The 21,020-nt window shown below is 39.9% G+C and overlaps 1 protein-coding gene across 1 annotated transcript; it reads left to right on the forward strand.

Moving 5' to 3' along the window:
* The first annotated feature begins 2,650 nt into the window (after nt 1-2,650).
* LOC133019183 (transmembrane protein 164) lies at nt 2,651-19,532 on the forward strand. Its single transcript, XM_061085578.1, has 6 exons — nt 2,651-3,473; nt 7,583-7,632; nt 9,750-9,816; nt 13,282-13,360; nt 16,613-16,713; nt 18,060-19,532. The coding sequence occupies exons 1-6, from the start codon at nt 3,036-3,038 to the stop codon at nt 18,264-18,266; spliced, it is 942 nt and encodes a 313-aa protein (XP_060941561.1). The 5' UTR covers nt 2,651-3,035; the 3' UTR covers nt 18,267-19,532.
* The last annotated feature ends 1,488 nt before the right edge of the window (nt 19,533-21,020 follow it).

A 21,020-nucleotide genomic window follows, 5' to 3' on the forward strand; every position in this document is an offset into this window, starting at 1 on the left:
TTATTCAATAGAAGGTTAATTTGTTATTTGGAAATGAATTTGTTTGCTATTGATTACTGGATATTTTAGTGAATATGTGTTCTTTGTCTGTTTATGAATCACATTATGATTGTTAAATTGAATTTGAAAAATTCAATTAAATATATATTGAATAACAGAATTGATTGATTGATTTTTCTTTGATGCCTTTTGTAGTTAAGTAAATAAGCTATCCAGGTTAACTCTCACCATGATATATTAAAATGTTTGACTGTGAGGAACCCTGTGTGGCGCCCAACTCATTTATATTTTAAATTAAGAAAACCTATGCTACAAAACCAGCAGTACAACCCAACCTGAAAGCCATCTTCCCCCTTATTGTGCATAGTAAAGCACTTTTGGCCACAATTACAACATTTCGCCACAGAGTCATTTGCACTCAGATTGCTGGATCTGCTTTCACACGGGTGCCTCACCACCCTCACTGCTACCCACACCTCTACGCTAATGGAATCATGTCAGTGTGTGGTTATCTCAAAAACTGAGCATTGGCCAACCAAAGTAGGCTCTGTGGGAAACGCATTAGATGCATCCACTTCTCCTCTTTTGTCCTCCCTCGAGAGCCCATGTCGGTCCATTCCCTGCACCCTTGTTTAATCCACTCCATCTCCCTCTCGCATGTTTGTAAAAACAAATGTGCCATACTGAAGTGCTTCCCAAACCAATCGGTGAAGAGAGCTTACATCAATACCCCCTGCTATCATGGAAACATGGTGCCATTTGGGCGTGGAGGAAACAGGCTGACAAATGAGTTCTCTGTGGACGCTGTCGTTGGCAAGTTAGTATTTTGTATTTCACTTCAATCAGACTTTTCTCCCTTCTCCTTACACACAATGGAGTGATTTCTAAGGGAACATTTGGGTCCTATCTTCATCCAAATTGTACATCCTTCCTATTGCTGGGACATTGATAATTTGTGTCCATAATTTGGAAGACGCGTGTGATGCATTAACCTCCAGTTACTTGTGTTACATATTTTCAAGAATGGTTCAATGTTATGACTGTTTTCTTGCAACAGGAATAAAGATGTTCTACAATTACCACTTCTTTTATTGGCTAATCAAAAAGTGTAAAGAAAAAATACAGCGTATGACAAAAAAATGCAACTACCACAAGCAATCTCCACAGTTGTCTTTTGCTTTCATATCACCTTTGCATTACAATAAAACTGTCAATGTCTATATTGATGGTGCACTATGGGAATAAAGGGTTCTCTCATTTAGGACTATTGACTTGCATAGAAAATACTGAGTGTTTACAGCCAATGTTTTATGGCTGTGCCAGTTTTATGGTTATACCAGTCATGCCGTCAACATATATTATTTACCATGATTTAAAGGGAATAGCCCAAAAAGAATTTACGGTCCCCTTTAAAGTCTCAATTCCATGAATCCCTTAAAACTTTGATGTGCAGATAACCACATTGCAGTGTGCCCTTGGGCAAACGCATGCTATTGTCAGTCAGTGATCAATAACGGGGTTAAAGCATTTTATGTACATTCAGTTGTAGTTGCCGAAATAAAACCTGTTGGTTTTCTATGAGAGTTTTCTGTTGACTCCTGTGTGAGGATATATGCTGGTTTTATAGGGTCTGCACTAGGCCTTAAATTCATAGCGACAATATTGAATAATACATATTTCCCTTAAGTGCAACTTTCCTACATCGGTGATTCATAAACTTTACTAACCAATGTGGGAGGATGTGTGAACACAGGATGAAAATCATTGTACAGAACTCCTCCCAGGAGAGCTTGGTTCCAAGAATCCCATCTGTGAATCATTTTCATGTGGCGCATTGAACCGAGTGACTGACTTTACTTTATATATCTCACCCTGTGGAGAAGGAAAACTATTATCACAACTATTAAGGTGTAGTGTTTAAATGACTCCAACGTGGGGGGAAATTAAAGTGATACACATGCGTCTCTGGAGCCGCGGAAGCAAAGTTACTTCTACACAACGGGGTTTTACAGGTTTTCAGTGAACGTACCATTTTCAATCGTCACTTGTTGAGAGCAGAGTTGTCTGGTGTGTTCACGGAGGGGAGAAAAGCCCGGATATTTGACTCGCAGGCCGTGTATAACTTGTGTTGGGTTAAATTTTTTCAGAAAGTTTTACCCAAAAAGTGCATTTTATTCGTAAAGACTTTATTAGAATATCACTTGCGTAATTATATTCATGTGTGTAAACAGAAACGTTTTATATTGTATATTTAGCACCAATATCTAATTTTTAATCGGAGCAATCACATCCATATGTTTAATTCTTGTAGTTATTGGTACAGTTCCGGGTTAAAAAAAGACACAAATTCCCCCAGTTATCAAATAATAATAATCATCTTTATTTATATTGCATTAATTAAAACATGGTTAAAAAACAGATAAAAGACTGAATAAATGAGGAAAGAAACAGTAAAAGGATGAAATGAAAAGAAACTGAACTCACGTAATATCTGGTAAGGTAAAACGTGTTTTGGGTAAATATTTAAAGACGAAACTGACTTTTCCAGAGCCTCGGGGCAGGTTTTTCAAACAATCGTCCCCCTTTCGTTGTGCTGAGCCTGCCAGGCCAAACTCAGGGCAACAGTTAGCATCACTTCAGTTCACGAAGGTAGACTTGGTAAGCTAGGCTAGGCTAAGCTAAGCTAGCTTCCTCTCCGGTGTCGGCACCGGCGCTAACACTCCCAACCCCCCCTGCAAGCCCCGTGTGAGGACCCCCAGTGAGGACTCTCGGCCGCTGTGGAACCGCGCTTCACAACATGCCGGTGCCGGTGTGCGCGTCCCGGGAGGCTAGCAGCAGCTACGAGGGAGCCGGGACTACAGCTGCTGCTAGCTGAAGTTCCACTGCACGTCTGTGGATGAGGTGCTGCTAGCTAGCTACACACACACACACACACACACAGACACACACACACAGACTCACAGGTCGAGGCGGTGGATACATGTCTACCTCCGAACCACGACACGAGCTACGAAAGAAGGCACATCTCGCAGTTCATGTTTCGCCAAGAAGTCAGTGTGACGTCGTTCATCCCATCTTGTTCGTATCTTTTCCAACAAGAGAAGAGGAATATGTCCAGGTATAACATCTACAGCCTGCTGGACTGGGTCTACGGCGGCGTGGACCCGAAGTTCGAGGGCAACGGGGGGCCCGAGTGCGCCGCCTTCCTGGCTCCCCAGCAGCGGGTCAGCGAGAGCCTGGTGATGGTCCTCATCTCGCTGCTGGAGGTCGGCGTGGCGCTGAGGAAGATCAACCTGAGCCGGGAGCTCCGGGCGGTGGGGAAGGAGTGCACCCGGGCGAAGGAGGACAGTCTGGGGAAGAACCTGTTGCTCGTCGCCCTCTGCATGACTTTTGGGGTGGAGGTCGGGTTCAAATTCGCCACCAAGACTGTGATTTATCTGCTGAACCCGTGCCACGTCATGACCATGGTCCAGGTGAGGAGCACACTGCACGGGTTGTGTGTTTGAGTTGTTACTATGTAATAAACACATATTTCATGTACTCAAACTTTCCCAAACACACTGATGGAGTTGACTGATGTTCATGATCTACAATACGATGTCCCACATGATGTCGAGGACACTGCTTTAATCAGTGTGACTATTTGTATTTTACAACCAGTGTTCCCTGAAGGGCTCTCTCTCTCTCTCTTTCCTCGAGTTACACAGCAACAGGCTTTTCACATGAGCCCCACACAACAGGACACTGTAGTGCAAAAGTTTGCAAAGTTTTTTTGTGTGTGTCCTCATCACATACTCAGAGGGTCCACATTAAAACCTGGCTGTAATAACAGTATGATTATTATTTTTTTTTTTTATGACTGGAAGAGGAAGTGTTAAAGCCACAGAGGAGCAGTTGAATTTACAACTGCACAGAAATGAATGATTCACCTGTAGGAAATGCAAATGGGTGTTTATGGCTTTGTTGTCGTGACTTTAATTTGGTCTCGCCCCACATGGAACTCAATTTCTCATTGTCCCATGTGCGCTGCTGCTGTAAGAAGGCTCAACGCCTGCGGGTTTGACTCTTTGTCTCGTCCTTCACGGTGCACGGTTGAACATGTCACGGTTACAGGTCACTGCCGATCGAGCTTTAATGTGTCGGATCATACTCATGAAATATGGGAAACGTGTAATATTGGTGTTATTTCATTCTACCCTGATGTGGTGTGATAGCCAGGGATATTGATGAATTACTGGCTGTGATGAAGAATTTGACTGATGGCAGAAAATGTTCCCCCATGTATGTTGACCAAGGTTTAGATAATCCACCGCAGGTAATTCCTTGTGAATGTGATCAGATCAGTAGGAATTGTGGTACAGTGTTTCTCTCTCTCTCTCTCTCTCTCTCTCCATCTCTCTTCTGAAAGTGGTTATCAGGATGGTGTTGTTTCCATCGACAGGGTGGCACAGCAGGGATTCTTTCCAGGTCTTTACTCATCACAGGGAACCAGGCCAGGAACTTGCTGGAGCTTGTCAGTGTGAGATGTCACATAAAGAGGTGGAGCAGAGAGTGTGTAATCCATTCTTGCTCTGTTGAAAGTGATGTGTGGATGCTTGGTGGCGCACCTCAAGGATTCCTTCCACAAGTTGACTGGAATAAGGATTAATACATGTTTTGAATAGTTGACAGCTCAATGGAGGTGATGTTTTTGAGGATGTGTCCGTTTGATTGTTTTAAATCGGTTTCTTTTGACTCGTAAGTTCGGACTCACCAAGTCTTCATCAGAGCTTTAGGATGTGCAGTAGGAGGGTGTGGCACATTTTGTATCTGTTGCACATGTGAGGAAAACAAACACGGATCAAGGATTTCTCTTTTGTCTTTTTTTTAAAAGTAGACAAAAGGACAATGCACACATGTAATTACATAAGCATGGGAATCAAATAATGTGTGGCAAAATAACCACACACAAATATACACACCTACACCCATGACCACCCATGCACACCCACACTTACTGGTATATAAATCCAACCATATATTCTATACGGACATACTCATGTGCAAACACACAAATTAATTTAAGGGTTAGGACTCCAAAAATCTTATAATGGGCAACCCCCTTTCCCGCTGGAAAGCCCAATATACTATGTGATTTAATGTGAGCCTGGGTCATAATAATAATAATCATATATTATGTTATTTTGAGTGGGACATGTTTATTGGTTGAATAAAGTATGCATGTTGGCCTCTGTAAAGAGTTAACCATGGTGCTTGTTGAGATGTGCAGAATTAGATGATGCTTTAGCTGAAGTTACTACAGTCCTTGAATAATCTGCATCTACTTCACCAGTAAGCTGGTACAATGAATAAAGGCACTTGACTGTGTTGCTATGCTGCTGCAGGTTATAGTCTATATTATTATTCTATTTTGGATTGAAGATCAATCAGTGTTATTGCTAAATCATTCTAGAGTACTGATGTTTACTCCTTTGATTAAAACCGTCCCATAGTGCACATAAACACTAACCTAATTTGGGGAAACCTTGTTTTTTGGCTGAAAAGTGAAATATAAGGCTCTTGACACTGAAAACCCAAAAAGGTTTGTTATAGCTGTACCATGAAAGGGTCACAACTGCAGATATCTCTCTGATTTTATACACGCAAAGAAACTTCAATGTGACTGCACGTGCCAGGCATCGTGCATACGACGATGCTACAAACACTATTATTAAACTCTGCTGTGGATATAATCATAAGCATGATTTGTGGTGTTAACTTTTATAGGTCATTACTGTAGAAATGCTTTCCAAGATTGTGCATGTTCAGGGACGAAGGGCTGGGTCATAGTGTCTTCATCCAAGCGTCACATCCTGTGCTGCGGGATTCTCAACTGAGCTGGAAGTGTCCTTTTTAATACATGATGGTGGATAAGCTCCTATCAGACACACACTCACCCTATCAAGTGAACTTTCTGACTCGTAGATCCCAGCAGGAGTCTATCCTGATTGGTTACACTTATCATTTAAACCTCTCATAGATAGATTTGGTTGGTGGATGTGGATAAATACTGTGACAGGCTGCAGAAAACCTCCTCAGGCATTTCATCAGCAGGTTGGAATGGAGTAAACAGGAGTTTGAAACACTTGAAACAAACAGCAGCGGCAAACTTTTAAGTCTTTGTGCTTTGCTTTTTGCCTCCAAATGGAAGCACCACGCTGTTAAAAAGCTGTGTGCACATATCCTGTATCTGTGCACCAGACTACATTATCATTACATATAGCCACATTTATCAGCTGCAGCACTAACACCCAGCAGAACAGATTGTTCTGCTGAGTACTTTTCAACAGTTTCCCTTCACATCTTTAGGGGTTATTATGCAGCTACAGCTGGTCTTTTACCCTTAAATTGCTCTTTAGCTGATTTTTTGTTGAATTTAGTTATGTTTGTAGTACACAAGCACAAGATGTGAAGAAAGGTTAAGCTCCAAAAAATGATCAGTAACTATAAATATCACTTTTGTGTGGTAAACACTTTGGTGCTCCAGTATTTCTCTGGACAAGGTTCCCAGTTAGATTAATCCCGCAGCCCTCTGTCGTCACCTGTATGTTTATTAAATACCAAATATTTTGATTGGTATTTTGCTCCTGCTCCTGCTCATGTTTCAGTTTCACGTCTTCCTCGCAGGCCCGTGTCAGGGGACAGGAAAGATGTAGGCACTCTGTTTCGTCCTGCTGTACCTCAGTACAAATTTATATTTCAGTAGTAAAATTAATAGCGAGAAACCACCATTAGAGTTAACAGTGTCTTTTATGCTGCGACAACACAGTCAAGGCTGGTTTGACTCATGACTGTCATCGAGCATTGAGAAAGTCTGGCCTGGAAAAGATTTGGAAGCTAAAGTAGTGGGTCTTGTATTCAATATGTTGTGTTTAATTTAATGTTTTTAACCCATTTCATTTTGTTTTAGCACATAATGGAGGTCACATTCTGTTCATGCACATGGCATGTTTGGCACAGATCAGAGTACAAGCAGGAAATGCCATCCCACAACATTTTACCACAAACTTTAAAGTCTCGATGTAATAAAGTGACAATTGGTTTGGTAGTGAATCAAATGAGTCCCATACAAAACGCATTGATTTGAACAAGATGATTAAAAAATGGTCTTTACAAACAGTTAAATCCATTTAGCTCACACTAATGTGTGAATCTGACATGTGCAAGGAGTTTGCAGTAAAACTGAAACTGATAAACAGTATCTCTTCTTCCTGGTGGAGATCTACTAAAAGAGTCTTGAAATAACTAAACGCACAAAGACGTTTTCAGTTTCTACTAAAATTGTGTTTCAATCCTCCTGAGTCTCACCTCTGCATTTTGTTTTTCTTGTTTCGAGGCACATAGAACTTGACAGTTGCCAGAGGGATACTCTGTTCAGGGCTCCTGTTCTTATATTATTAATAATTGTTCAAGTCATTCGTACATTTTCATTACTTCCAGCAATGAGCACCAGAAGCTCTTGGAGCATTCAAGCTGTTCAACAATGACTCTGAATTTACTGTGATAATGCAGTTTCTCATTTTTCTCTGTGCTTTCCTCACAGATCTTCCTGCTGGCCTGCCCGCCGGGTAAAACAGCAATGGTTGTATTTAGGTGAGTACATTTACACTGTGGCTCATGTCTGGCTTTGGTGTCTGTTATATACCACCATGTATTTTGGCAATATACATCTGTAGTCATGATAAATTGCTGATTATAAACGGACTCAGTTTCTCACATCTTTGGGTCATCAGCCCTCCTTTCAACCTGCAGTAGTAGGTAGCCGTCACGGCTGTAAATTTTGAATGCAATATAAAATGATTGGGCAGACACACCACAATTGAAGATGGATTTTATTTTCATATAAAAACAATTGCCTCATTGATTGCAATTACCTGTGCACTTCTACAGAGTAAATTGGGTTTTCACGGTTTCTTTGTAATGGATTCACTGGGCTTTATGGTCTCCTCTCCTCAACGACTACTCAGGTCCGGGCAGTTAATTATTCAGGAGAAATGACTGTGTTCTTGCCAGAGGGAACACGGTGTGGAATTTACACAGAAAAAAAAACAGCAGGGTCACTGTCTGTTGCCGTAGCCCATGGGAGTCTGAAGCTGTGTCTCACCTGAAATGGCCATAAAGTAAAAAATAAAACAAGAGTCTGAGAAGTTTTATGAAACACACAACATTAAAGGCTCGGTAACCGGAGTCTCTATCCTTTCTAAAGGCTGCAGTCAGCCGACTACAGCTCTTCATCCAACCAGAACTAGGCCTGGATCTAGAAGTTGGCAGGGGTGACCAATGCCCACCCAATTGGTCAACTTTATTATGTGCCATTTGAATCTGACAATTACATTTAATTTATTCGCCCCGTCATAATTTCCTGATTTCTGAATTGCTGGTGGGACACAGGGGCTGGGTTTGAAAAAATAATTCTCTGATCAAAAATAAACACTACACAAAGGACAACCAAGTCAAAGTCTCCAAGTGTTCAGAGTTTGTTCATTTTCTAAAACAAACCAGGCTGGTAAACTTGTTTTTAACAGTAATTACATCTGTATCATTCAAAATAATCTTCAGTGGTGTGCTTAATTACAGCGTCATCCAGTCACAGCTTCCTTACTGGAAAGCATCACCTGCATGTGTGCTGTGCAGGAGGTTGGGTGGAGCTAGTCTGTGTGTGTTAAGTGTACAAAATAATGATACAATTATTATTATTATTATTATTATACCACGGCTAGGTTGAATTTCCTGTTGTGACACGTTCTTTAAAATTTGAAAAAACTCAACACTAAGTCCACTGTGCGAAAAGGTCCCCACCCCTAATGTCAAATTCCTCCCCAATCTCAGCAGTCTAGATCCAGGCCTGAACCGAACTAAAAGTTTATTATTGATAACAATAAATAGTATCATACGTGGATACATGTGGAGCTCTGGAAAAGTCAATATGATGGTATAATTATTTGTTTATACTGATTAATATTTGATGGTTAATGCCTATTTCCTCCCACAGCACAACAGCATCAGTGATTCATGTCTCGGCCCAAGTATTGATCGGGACAGAGAGAACTTCCTCGTACCAAAAAGTGTTAATAAGAACTTCATTTTTTAAACATAGGCATTGAGCAGGGGAGAAATAGTCGGCCAAGAGTGCTACTGATCAATAGTTGTATAGAGAATGTAAATTTGAATGAAGCGGCGCTGTTTCTCCAGACGGGTTCAGGAGGCCCTTGAGAGTGACTGCTGAGTTTATTTAATCTGACACTCCGACAACGCTGCTGTTTTCCCAGTGACCTTGGCTGTCACAACAGTTGTTTTGGCTCATTTGACAAAAAGAGCAGTAAGAGGAGTTAAGATGAAGGTCTAGACTTTGACACATAAACTCCTGGGTTTTTATTGATGGGGCCTCTCTGAATGATCCTTGGTTAAAAGGGGCATTTATCCTCGAGTTGGACGGTCAGAAGTTAACTAAACAAACACCACACACCCTCTGTGTGTGTGTGCACTTGTACTTATATCTTTGTGAGGACTATTTTGACTATATTTGGGCCGTTTTCAAAAGTGCTCTTATCATTATACTACTAGTATGTCTGGAATGCAATGATGCATGTAACGTAGACATGGTGGTTGAACGTTTCCTGGTGGTCTCAGAGAGAGGTGGGGTTGACTTGACATGTTAAATGGACAATAGTCAATATCCTTGGTTAATGTTTTCCTCTGTGTGTTTTCAGGCTGCAGGTCCACATGTTGAATGGTGCACTACTGGCTTTAATGTTCCCTGTTGTCAACACAAGACTAGTAAGTAACCAGCTCTGGAAATCTCATTCTTACATTTCCCTCTGCAAGCCTTTGTTCTGTTTCTGAAGTTATTAAGGACGGTTCCTTCATCATTATCCATAGTTCTCACTTTTCTGACAGCTCAACAAGAGAGCAAGTTCTACCCCCTTAGCTCTGATACGTTTTGGAGACTAACTTGTGACATTTTATCTTCTTCTTGTCAAAAAAAGTGACATTTATATGAATGTGATGTTTAAATAAATCTTGTCTCTACAAGAGCACGAATCTAAAGAACAAATTCTGACAAAATGTCAAACCCTGGTAGCGTAAAGTTTGAGTTTGGTAAATGATGGAAATGTTTTAGTGGAGTTTGGACAGTTGAACTTAATTATATATGTATATACATCCACAGAAGTAAAGGTAAAGTTTTTCTGCCTCCGACATATGAAGTATGCCTTCACATAACTGTTTTTAACATCCCTGAACATCATGTCATATGTCTGCTTGCACTTTATCAGTTTTGTGTATAGTAAACACAACTGGGAGGACTGAACGCTAATCCGATTTAATGTTAACTGAAATGCAGCATCCATCCGATTCACATGAATTTTTAGTGTCAGACCATTAAGTGTAATCCTTAATGGTTCACATTTACAGAGAATAATTTAATAATTTTCCTTCATTAAAAATACTGATCTCGGACCTATGGAAGCCCATTTCCGCCACTGTGATAAAAAAAAAAAAATTGGTATCTCATTATTATCAGATACTATCTCATAATTATGACTTAGCATCTCATTATTATGAGATACTATCTCATAATTATGACTTAGCATCTCATTATTATGAGATAGTATCTCATTATTATGACTTAGTATCTCATAATTATGACTTAGTATCTCATTATTATGAGATAGTATCTCATAATTATGACTTAGCATCTCATTATTATGAGATAGTATCTCATAATTATGACTTAGCATCTCATTATTATGACTTAGTATCTCATTATTATGAGATAGTATCTCAAAATTATGACTTAGCTTCTCATTATTATGAGATAGTATCTCATTATTATGACATAATATCTCATAATTATGACTTAGCATCTCATTATTATGAGATACTGACTGCAGGGTCTGTCATGCAAGTCAAATGTTGTATTTCTGTTACAGTGGCGGGCGTAGTTATCATTAACTCAAACCTTAACTTTACTTCACTGAGTTCCCAGCCTCTCTACCACTGCTCACCTGCTCTGCTGCAACCCGCCCACAGTCAGACACTAAGTCATAATTATGAGATAGTATCTCATTATTATGAGATAGTATCTCATAATTATGAGATGCTAAGTCATAATTATGAGATGCTAAGTCATTATTATGAGATGCTATCTCATAATAATGAGATACTAAGTCATTATTATGAGATACGGATTGTGGGCGGGCGCCACAGAGCAGGGAACCCGAGGCTGAGCGGATGCGGGGACAGCAGCCTTACTCGCGGAAGTGGGCGACTGTGCATCGATACAGAGACATAACAGGATCGATCCATGTTTTCTGCTCCGTTCATTGTCTTAGCGATGTGCTGCCGCTGAATAATTATAACAAGCGCTGCTCCAGGATCAGAACAGACGCTCTTTAAAAGTCCGGTTGTCTTGTGTGTGTCGGACTCTGCTTCCGCCTCACTTCCCTCTGACCCGCGCTCACTTCACACTTTAACAATAAACACCAGCACCGATCACAAGTTATTAGGACACGTACAGGATTGATGTTTACTTTGTGTTTGTTTGAGTTCATGAAACACGTGTTGTGTGGAGCTGGGGACTACGTGCACACGGTGTTTAAACATGTGTTTCGTAACGTGAGATGTAACGTGACGCGCACAGTACAGGACCGTCAGCGTTAAAGTGACGGAGCGATCCGAAGTCTTGATCGGTCATCATCGAATAATTACTAAAAAATACATGTGATTATCAGTTTTAGTGAAGAGGAATAGAGACAAGCATACACACACACACACACACACACACACACACACACACACACACACACACACACACACACACGCAGACTCGCATGACAGACCCTGCAGTCAGTATCTCATAATAATGAGATGCTAAGTCATAATTATGAGATATTATGTCATAATAATGAGATACTATCTCATAATAATGAGAAGCTAAGTCATAATTTTGAGATACTATCTCATAATAATGAGATGTTAAGTCATAATTATGAGATACTATCTCATAATAATGAGATACTAAGTCATAATAATGAGATGCTAAGTCATAATTATGAGATACTATCTCATAATAATGAGATGCTAAGTCATAATTATGAGATACTATCTCATAATAATGAGATACTAAGTCATAATAATGAGATGCTAAGTCATAATTATGAGATACTAAGTCATAATAATGAGATACTATCTCATAATAATGAGATGCTAAGTCATAATTATGAGATACTAAGTCATAATAATGAGATACTATCTCATAATAATGAGATGCTAAGTCATAATTATGAGATAGCATCTCATAATAATGAGATGCTAAGTCATAATTATGAGATAGTATCTCATAATAATGAGATACCAATTTTTTTTTTTTTCATCACAGTGGCGGAAATGGGCTTCCATACGGACCTGACTGTGCAGACGCATGTTAAATTATATATATTTTTATAACACCATTAATGTGTCTGCAGTCGTGCAGTTTCTTTTTTTCTTTTTATTAATAAGGTCACAGTGGCTAAACCAGCTAATTTGTCACTTATATAAAAAAATTAAATCTGTATTTTTCTATATATTCCTTAATTTTCTTGTTAGATTTAAAAGAGGTTGAGTTTTCTGCTGCTCCTAAGACACAAAGTGCTCTCTGTGATCAGGTAGTCCAACCCTCTCACGACATCTTTGCACTAGCAGGAGAATAGGAGTCAAATCAAGCCCGACTTCCTCTCTGCTTGTAAATTCTGGTCTGAGGTCACACAGGCCGAGTGCAGGAGGTGTGTCTACAGGTTTAGGACTAAGGTGAGGAATGTAAACGTGTCGCTGGATGGTTCGATGAGTACAACAGTTATGTGAATCATATTCTACGACCTTAACAATCACCAGATCTCATCCTAATTTAACACTTAGTTTTCTCCACCGTCATCATCAAAAAAAACAAATGAGGGAACATCTTTTAGAAGAATTGTGTAGCTGGAGCACAGGAAATCTAAGCACAGGCAGGGTAAATTTGTGAACCAGGGTTTGGAGAGAGATCATAAAAAAATCAGAATGTGAAATCAGGGGGTGGGGGCTCTGTGCTGTATCTGGAGAGTTGTTATTATAGACATGCAGGTCCTTGAACCTCCCACCAACTCTTTGGGGGCCTCCTGAGTCACTGGGTGAAGGTCTTCAAGAAACACAAGCAAATCCAGGTGTAAATGAACACATATAAAAAAATCTTCACAGAAATGAAATGTTACATTCTCTCCACAGCTTCCGTTTGAGAAGGAGATCTACTACATCCAGCACTCCATGCTGTACCTGGTGCCTCTTTATCTGTTCAGGAAAGGAGGTAGGATTACATTCATTTTGTCTGCTACCCCTGTTCTATCTCCATTTCATTGACACACATGAAGAAATACCTTTCACATGCCAAACAAGCAAGCTTACATCCCCATGACACCTTTCTCTGTGCATGGTTCCCTTTTGTTGGTCTTTCTGTGTGTGTGTACTGTCGTGTTGGCTCTTGCTTCTTTTTAATCTTCAAAGCTCTGTTTATTCGAAGCGAACATGTGTTGCTCCTCTGTCTACATGGGCGTCATGCTACTGAAGAGCAAATACAAAACCTTGTGTTGCTCAACTGTGTCTTCCAAAGTTAAAGTTATTAATTTAAATGTGAAGGAGAGATTTTATTCCTCCTGTTGTTATAAACTACATGAGGCAGAGATCATTATACTTGTAGTTTAAAGATTTGCAGCTTCTGTTAACTAGAAGTGGGACTGATGTCACTGTGGAATGTGTGTATGAGTTATGTATTATTATATCATTTAATTATACGGTAAATCTGTTCACTATGAAGAGACTACAGACACTCATTCAACATAAACTCCCTTCTCTCCTAGCAGTGCCCAATGTCAGGGTATAGATAAAGGGCCAACTAGCAGTACATTGTAATATCTAGACTTTCAAATCTAATTCAGATGCCCAGACAGAGAGGAACCAACTCCAATTCTTTTGCATATAACGTCAGTGGCTAGATGTAAAGGTTATGTACTCATGCTTTCGTGGATGCGCGGTTGGGATGGTTGACACAAGGTGAGGGAGATAAATTGGGATGCTGGGGGAGACATATTCAGACTTGGGCTGACGATTGCTCATGTTACTCTGTTAGTGTTTGTATATTGTTTCACATTCTTGTCTCATTGATGCATCAAGTCTACATTAAACCCTTCTGCATTAGACAGCTGCTGCTGCCTGAGTTCTTAAATATTATTAGATTAAGATTATAATTAAGAATAGTTAGATAGAGGAAAGAGGTATTTACTCATATCTTCATTATACAACTCATGAAAAAAATCTGTAGGGCCTTTTGTACCAACATATTTTCTAAATTATAAACAGTGGTGCAGAAAACGGCTTTTATCCTGCATTTGGATATAAAGTGAACTAAATCCGACTGCTGGATCGTGTCTTGAAGGGCATAAAGTCGCAATTTCTCCAGGTTCCACAAATGGTAGCAGATGCATGTTGGCTGTTTGTCTCTGAGAAGCAGCTGTCCAGGTGCCCTCAGAGTCCCCGAGTGGCAAAGGCAGGAGGACAGATGTTGCGTTGGGCAGCAACCAGCTTTAAACGTGTTGTAAATGTGGGCCAGGACAGAGGTGAAATGATTAAAGGTTTCTACACAGCCCACAACAACAAGGACAGGGCAGCTTTGAATAACATGTCACATTTTACAGGGTTTATTGTTGATTTAAGTGTATTAGAATAGAAGTCAGGTCAATGACAGAGAGAATTATCTAGGGTGTTGCATGTTAACCAAAACTCATCACATTCTTCATTAGTGTCACAACACTGGGGGCAAACAAAAGATAATATTTAATGCTCTTGAGTACACTGACCAGTAAGTACACATTTTATATTTCCTCACGCTGCTGTAACCAATGTCAGCAGTGAGGAAACAGGAAAGCCAGTTCGACACCACATCCTGTTACTGGTTCACAGTGTTTCTGTCTTTTGATTCCACTTGTATGAGAAGGATGTGACTGGAAACAGTATTTTGTTCTTTAGTGTTGTAACAGAACACACATCCTGTGTGTTTGCTCTCTTTTCAACCGACAAAGAGGAATTCAAGAAGAAAGTCTGTTCAACCCAGGGATGAGGTGGAAACTCTGGGTTTTGTGTTACTGCAGTTGCTTTGAAGCTGAGCGGCTCGAGTTGCTGGCAGGTTTTCTTCAACAAACCCAGGTGCCTACTGTTACTTCCCGTCAAATGGGGATGTTTTAATTTCCTCTTTTATATATTTTCACAATGCCAGTGTCAAAACATGGATTTGCATTTACATGTTTGACACTCATTTGTTACTCAAATCCCAGGCTGACTAACAGTGCGTCTTTTGTTATGAGCTGTCAGTCATCAGTGCGAAGTAACTGAGACAACAATGACCTAATGTCACACATCGTGGCTTCATCCTCGAAACGGATCTGTCCTTAGAACACAGTGACTCTCAGGTTGTCTGTCATTTCCCTCGACCGTGCTGTAAAGTTCAACACAACTGGACAAAATGTAGTTTACAAGTATATTTTAGAATATAAACTACATATACTGTAGTCTCGTAACGACATTTCACTTACAATGATTACAAAACAACAGTTAAAGGCTGCTGACAGGATTTAAATGTTAAATAGATTTCTAAAAATGTCCAATCACGTTTCACTCTTAATCACCAGACTCAAAAGTGAGTCAGACTATCTATAAACAAACTGTCCCGTCTGTCTGATTCATATTTCATGTTCTGCTGCCAGAAGCAAGTTGTACACGTTGTAGTATTGGGGTCAATTGAAGGAAAATTATTTTAGGCTGCATGTCATTTTACAGGAAAAATATCAGAAGATCAGCCTGTCACCTGTGTTGTCACGAGGAATGTAAAGCATCTTGTTAACTTATACTTAAGTTTAAGTTTCACAAAAGGAAGGACTCCATCTCTTGACACATCAGCACCACATTATCAGAAGTATATGGTCTTTCAAAAGACTGCGCAAGAAACGTGGTCTAATCCAGAAACAGAACCAAACAGATTTGGGGGAAGTTGTGTGTTTGGTAAAGGTGCCTTTCAGTCGGACTATTCTCCTCATTAGATTACAACATTATTCTCGGGGCAGAAAAAAGCCCTAATACTCCATTATAATGTTGTCTGGTCTCAGATGAAGAAATACATTTAAATGTTGAATCTAAAAAGCAGCAGGTGTTCTGGCCTGTGCTGAATGAAGTTTATAGATTTGACCCTCCAGCTCTTTCACTGCTGCTGTTGCACATTAATCTGTCTGGCTCTGCTGGATTAAAATGGAGGCTGTGCTCTTTATTTACCCACTACCACAGCGAATGGCCGAATCACCTCCATTATTTTTTATTCACCACACACCCACACCCTTACTCTTCTCAGCCCGGATATACTCAGTCTGCAAAACTACGCCTGAACAGCTGATCTAAAAAGTTTCCAATTTTAGGGTCCATTGGATCAGAGTTCAGGTTCAGATATTTCTGGAATATGCTCTCTGGAATTCTCCCCAGATGTTTTACAAACAGATGTGTGTGTTTGTTTCTGCAGGTGTATACAAGCCAGAGCCTCTAGGGGACATGTGGTGGGCAGTCCTCGCCACGGGCCTCCTGTTCCTCTACCACTTCCTCTTCTTGCAGGTTCTTGGCATGGTAAGATGGAGCCCTCTGCTGGGCATTACTTGACATTTCATTATGCAAAGTATGCGCCCTCATCTAGTGTCAGTGGTTTCATTTCCATGGAGAATAAAGTTTATTTGAACATAGAGGTGTGATCAACAGAATTATCCATTACTATACTGATCCAAAGAAAGGGATAAATTAATGAATGCATGTTTAAAAAGAATGATTTGTAATAATAATGAAAATATGAGGCTTATTGCACAAAACCATCTCACGCTAATAATTCATCAATAATCATGCTAATCTGCACAGTCCAGAAATAAGTAAGGCAAACATACCCATGCAAAGATATATACATTCATTCTTGCAAATGTATATGTACACATGCTTACATGTGTATATATACTCTCATGCACACATGCTGCATACATGCATTCATAGCCTGATTGATACTAGATTTTTGAGGCCAATGCTGAAAGCAATATTTGAGATATTTATCTACTGGCTGACCTAAATACAATATGTTACTAAGATCAATAATTTAAGATAAGCCTTGGTCATCGTCCACATGAACATGTACAGTTTACACACATTCACTTCAGGACTGTTTTGGCCTTTTCCTCTTTTCCTGGCAGTGATGCATATAATCCATTGTCCGAGATAGTTGATCAAATACATCCAGGTTTTCTATTAGTCCTCTCTTGCTGATTGAAACAACAACAACATGGCTTCCTTAGAGTGTGATTTCAGACTAAAGTCCATGTATTGTCACGTGACTAACACGACTCGTTCACAATCAGCTTTGCAGTTTTGTTATAGGATAATAAAGATAGCTAGACAGGTCAGCTTGACTTTACAGATAAGGTTAAACTGACACAGTACCCATGGTGATAGGACGGGACTCGACTGATTGTACAAAACATGAAACTGAACTTGTATCAGTCCCAGGTCAGGCCTCTGGTCCTGCAGTGCAGATGGACGCATGAGGAGCTTTACACTGAATCAGATTAATAAAGTTTTTAGCTTAACAAAGTCCATTTAGAATGTGTTTTTCCACAGATTTTAAACAATTATAAAATCTTTATGTATATAAGTCTACATTAAACAGCCACTAATGCCAACTTGTGACTGCAAAGTAATGGCTGCAGTCACACATTGAATAATAGAGCATTTACTGACTGAACTCATTAAGTTGATAGTTTTGCAGAGCAGAAATCCAACAGAAATTAATAATACGTATGCAGTGAATTCTACCATGACATTTAGCAAAAACTCATTATCCAAGTGAGTAGCACTTATTATTCTCACTAGAATTAGCATTATATTATATTAAGACGCGTGTTTACTCAATCTGTCTGTCTGTGTGACCCCTGCAGGCGACTGAGGTCAACCTGAACAACATGCTGTGCCCGGCTGTGTCGGACCCCTTTTACGGGCCTTGGTACCGGGTTTGGGCGGCGGGCCACCAGACTCTGCTGACCCTCACTCACGGGAAGGTCCTCACGTTCCTGTCGCAGCACACTGGCTCCGTCTGCAGATACCTGCAGGACGCACTCCGACTGCGCAGCAAGAAAGTCGACTGAATGTTCGCAAAGATGCACACAGACCTAGCCTTTCACTCTAAATGCCTGCTCATACAGATTTCTCTCTTTTTTAAAGCAACATTTTAATGCATCTTTTTTAGATTTAACCATCTGTTTAACTGAAACACGTGAGCATTTCAGGGCCAGTGAATCAATGTGTCATTCTTTTAGTGTTGTAGTTGGCTTGCATACATTCATACGTGCATGGAGAGACATGATAGGACTTCTAAGGCTGGTAGTTAGCGTTGTTGAGTTTGCCAGAGCTAGCCTTGCTTGGAAATACCATTTCCAGAGATATGTAAGTGAATTTGTGGATGATTTCCCAAGCTGCCTTTTTCTAACCGTTGTGAGGAAATGGGGGGTCACCGAAAATGTCACTGCTGATCTGCAGCTGTTACACTTTCCTTTCTTTACCTCTTTACGCTAGATCTATGTTATGTTAGTAAAGCTGCCATTTTATTTGTCTCATGATTGTAAATGTGAGCCGTCGTAAACGTTATTGCTCGTTCGGTTGGAGGATTTTTGTTCGACACGTATGATCACTTCTCTGTGTTGTCATGACTGAAAAAAAGACCAGACTTATTTATGGCGTCCCCCTGTTCTCACGTCATCACACACATGGACAGGTCCTGAACGCATCGCTGTTCAATGGCCTCGTCTGTGTTTCTGTTTCCACCCCGCTCTGATCATTCCAGTTGTGGTAATCTGGGGACATGGGGATGTATTACATGCTGAGACTCCTAGTGATGAATGAGGATTTGTGGATCTACACAGGGATGTTATTACCTCCCACCGAGGAGGTCATGTTGTTTTTGTCTTTTATTTCCTGGTGATGTCGGATCATGTTCAGTGAAGAATAGATTTCAGTGAGTTGAATGAATGTGAGGAGAACTTGAAATGTTTCTGGGCTGGATTCATGCATAATGACACTTGAATACAATTTGTTGCTTAATCTTCCAAAGCATCCTGAATTCACTTCACCACCATATTCGCAACAAGTCACGACCTCAGTTTTTTAACAAATTGCATCAAATGATCTTTATGAGATCACTTTGAGTCATATATTGACTATCCGTGTGAGAGAAAGTATTGGCTGATGATGATTGAAAAATGTCAGTCTGGGTATAACATTTCAATATGAGGGATGTGTTTATTACTGTAGCATATTATTGTACTTCACTGTAAAGAAGGGATAAGACAAAGATTTGTATTTTTATCGGTTCAAGTGTATGTTCTGTATTGAGAATAAAAGTGATGTCGACCACTTCTCGTGGAAATGTAGCATCTTTTCGAATCATGTTCAAGGTGGATTTTGTAATGTTGGATAAATGCAGTTTAAAGACTTAAACCTCGTAACTTTTGAAGACTTCTTTTGTTTCCACTGGCACGGTGAACAAAGCATTCAAGATTGATTAAAGATTCACAGTACAACGAATAATAACACTGCATGCAGCTCACAAATATACATATTAATGCTGTAGTTTCCTTAGGAATTAAAGCTATGTAAAGGAAAAAAATCTATAAATAAAATTAAAAAAAAAGATATATAGAATGTTGCACTGAAATTACACATATTGAATGAGAGGATAAATAAAGTGTAAACAGACATGGCATTATTGCAAATATTGGAAGAAAATGGCATGTACTGATTACAGATGTAAGTGACTTAAAAATGGAAGTTACTGAACAGCTTGTTTTGGGAAATTCACACAATCCCTATCTTGCAGGGTGTTTACATCTACTAGCGCCTGTAAAGCTGATGTATTCTTTGACCTATACAAAAGCATAACCACTATTTGGTGGTCAGGGTTGGGCTATAGCTTTGCTAGGGTTAGTGACTTTTTGTAATTGCTTTTTGCTTGTGTGTGTAGATTAAACAAATTTGATATAACCGTTAACGTGTTTACCAAAAAGCTTTACATGTGTTAGCAGAAGACAAGGCTAGAAGGTTTTGTTTAGGCAGAGCCAGGCTAGCTGGTGCCAGCCTTTATCATAGACTGTATATAAAGATGGATGAGCGTCTCCACTTCTTCCCACTATCCAGAAACTAGGGCAAGAAATCCTGCCATCCTTTGCCAATGACATTATTTGGAGCCAGATTCTGCGCTGTACAGCAGAAGATGGAGCCTCCTAGAAAATCGCGAGTCAGTCTCAGCTGTCAATCCTCATGTTTCACCTGTTATTATAGCATCAAATAACTAATTCAAACAAAACTTACCAGAGAAATTAACACTTGGCCTTATCAAAGGTTTGATTAAAACTACCTAAAATTACACAAGCCATCCTTGAGAGAATGTTCTTAAATCTGTATTCTGACTTTTTAGTTTGCTATAAAGTGAGTGGAAGGTGGGTTTTATGACCTATACTGCAGAGAGCCACCAGGGGCTGACCAAGCGCTTTGGCTTCATATTTGGGACTCAGCCATGTCATTCATCTTTATATACAGGCTATGGCCTTTACAGAGAGAGAAGGCAAATATGTGTATTTTCCAATACAAGCCCATTCAACTTTTCATCTAGATCTGGGGGCAGATCCAGGATTTTTTTCTTCCACTTTCTTAATGCTGAGAAATAGGGCGTCTTATGGACATTTCCTCTGATTTCCTAGAAAATAATACTGACAGGTATGAGTGAGGGTATTTTGGTCCAACTTGATTGAATTTAAGAGGACTGTCAGGCTTTGGCGCCAGTTATGTTGGGCAATAGGAAAAGATTCATCCACTTGGTGTGAAATTAAGTTTCCCTGGCTCCAGCA

The sequence above is a fragment of the Limanda limanda genome, chromosome 14 (assembly GCF_963576545.1).
Source record: "Limanda limanda chromosome 14, fLimLim1.1, whole genome shotgun sequence".
NCBI classification, from domain to species: domain Eukaryota; kingdom Metazoa; phylum Chordata; class Actinopteri; order Pleuronectiformes; family Pleuronectidae; genus Limanda; species Limanda limanda.